Genomic DNA, 1493 nt, shown 5'->3' with positions numbered 1-1493 from the left:
GTAAAAAAGAAGGAATTCTTACCATTTGCAACAGCATGGATGGAACTGGAGAGCATTATGCTAGAAAAAATAAGCCAGTCAGAGAAAGATAAATATCACATGATCTCACTCATTCATGTAATATAATGACCAACATAAACTGATGAAAAACAGATCCGCATGGATGGAACTGGAGAGCATTATGCTAAGCGAAATAAGCCAGTCAGAGAAAGATAAATATCACATGGTCTCACTCATTTGTGGAATATAATGAATAACATAAACTGATGAGCAAAAAACAGATCCAGAGACAGAGAAGCATCGATCAGACCATCAAACCTCAGGGGGAAAGTAGGGGAGGGTGGGGTTAAGGGGGAGAGATCAACCAAAGGACTTGTATGCATGCATATAAGCCTAACCAATGGACACAGACAATAGGGTGGTGAAGGCATGAGTGGGAGGGTGGGGGGTAAATGAGGGGATAAGGACACATATGTAATAACTTCATCAATAAAGAAATTTTTTTAAAAAGTAAAAGAAAGCCAGTCCTCAGGTTCACGCTGTCTCACTTCTGAGCTATTACTACCATGACCAATTGACCATGATTTCCTGTATTAAAGTGATCCACAGTCCTGGCTGATGTGTCTCAGCTGGTTGAGCACAGACCCATGCACTGGTGAGGTCACATGCCTCGGTTGTGGGCTGGATCCACAGTAGGATTGTGCAGGTGGCAACCAATCCTTGCTTCTTGCTCATCCCTGTTTCTCTCTCTCCCTCTCCCTTCCTTTCTACATCTACTATCAATAAAAATATAGCTGTATTTTAAAAAATATGACTGCAGGTTCCTGATTCAGCTCACTCCTCACTCCAAGCCTTTGCATATTCTGGACCCTATGTCTGGAGGACCTCGCACTCATTACACTGGTTGCCAAAAACAAGGTCCACGTCATGAAGCCCTAGTCCTGGCCTTTGGAGTCTGGGCTGAGTGTCTGTTCCAAGTCCCCAAGTCCAAGGGCTACAAGAGCAGCTGACAGTCCCAGGACTCTACTCTCTCAGCGGCCACAAGGGGGTGAGGCCCTGAAAGAAGCTCCACAAACCCGTGCACCTAATCGATTCTGCATTTGCAGGAATTTGTGGGAAGAAAATGGTCTGTTGACAGCCTGGCACCCACCAGGCTCTATGGGCTCAGGCTGCTCAGTGCCCTTGCCCAGCCCAGAGGCCAGGTGCCCTCCAGATGCCTGTGTTATCTCAGGGCTCAGTCCTCAGGGCTCACTCTGCCAGTTCCCTTATCATTTACAGGACTTCCCCTCCCTGTCCACAGCTGCTGTCCTCTGTCCTCCAGGCTGTCCTTCCTCTGAGCAATGTTAGGAAAAGTTAGAATCCGGCCTCAGAAAATATCCCTCTGTTTTCACAACCATCTATGGCCCCAGCGTTCTGAGAGTGAAAGTAAAACTCCTTGTGCAAAACCTCACCTCGTCTCTCTGTTGCCTTTACACCCACAACAGGCCCGGGTT

General features: G+C 47.1%; 1 protein-coding gene across 1 annotated transcript in view; it reads right to left on the bottom strand.

Moving 5' to 3' along the window:
• Positions 1–1365, bottom strand: part of LOC102261761 (zinc finger protein 260) — a gene marked incomplete at its 5' end in the record, with an annotated part of 14124 nt that extends 12759 nt beyond the window's left edge. Inside the window, one exon of the mRNA XM_005865287.2 lies at positions 1277–1365. Within this exon, the coding sequence (XP_005865349.2) occupies positions 1277–1365 (89 nt within the window). The remainder of the gene's footprint in view (positions 1–1276) is intronic.
• Positions 1366–1493: the final 128 nt, after the last annotated feature.

The sequence above is a fragment of the Myotis brandtii genome, unplaced genomic scaffold (genome assembly GCF_000412655.1).
Source record: "Myotis brandtii unplaced genomic scaffold, ASM41265v1 scaffold2026, whole genome shotgun sequence".
Lineage (NCBI taxonomy): Eukaryota > Metazoa > Chordata > Mammalia > Chiroptera > Vespertilionidae > Myotis > Myotis brandtii.
The sequence above is the reverse complement of the archived record's forward strand: the minus strand, read 5'-3'. Positions and strand labels throughout refer to the sequence as shown.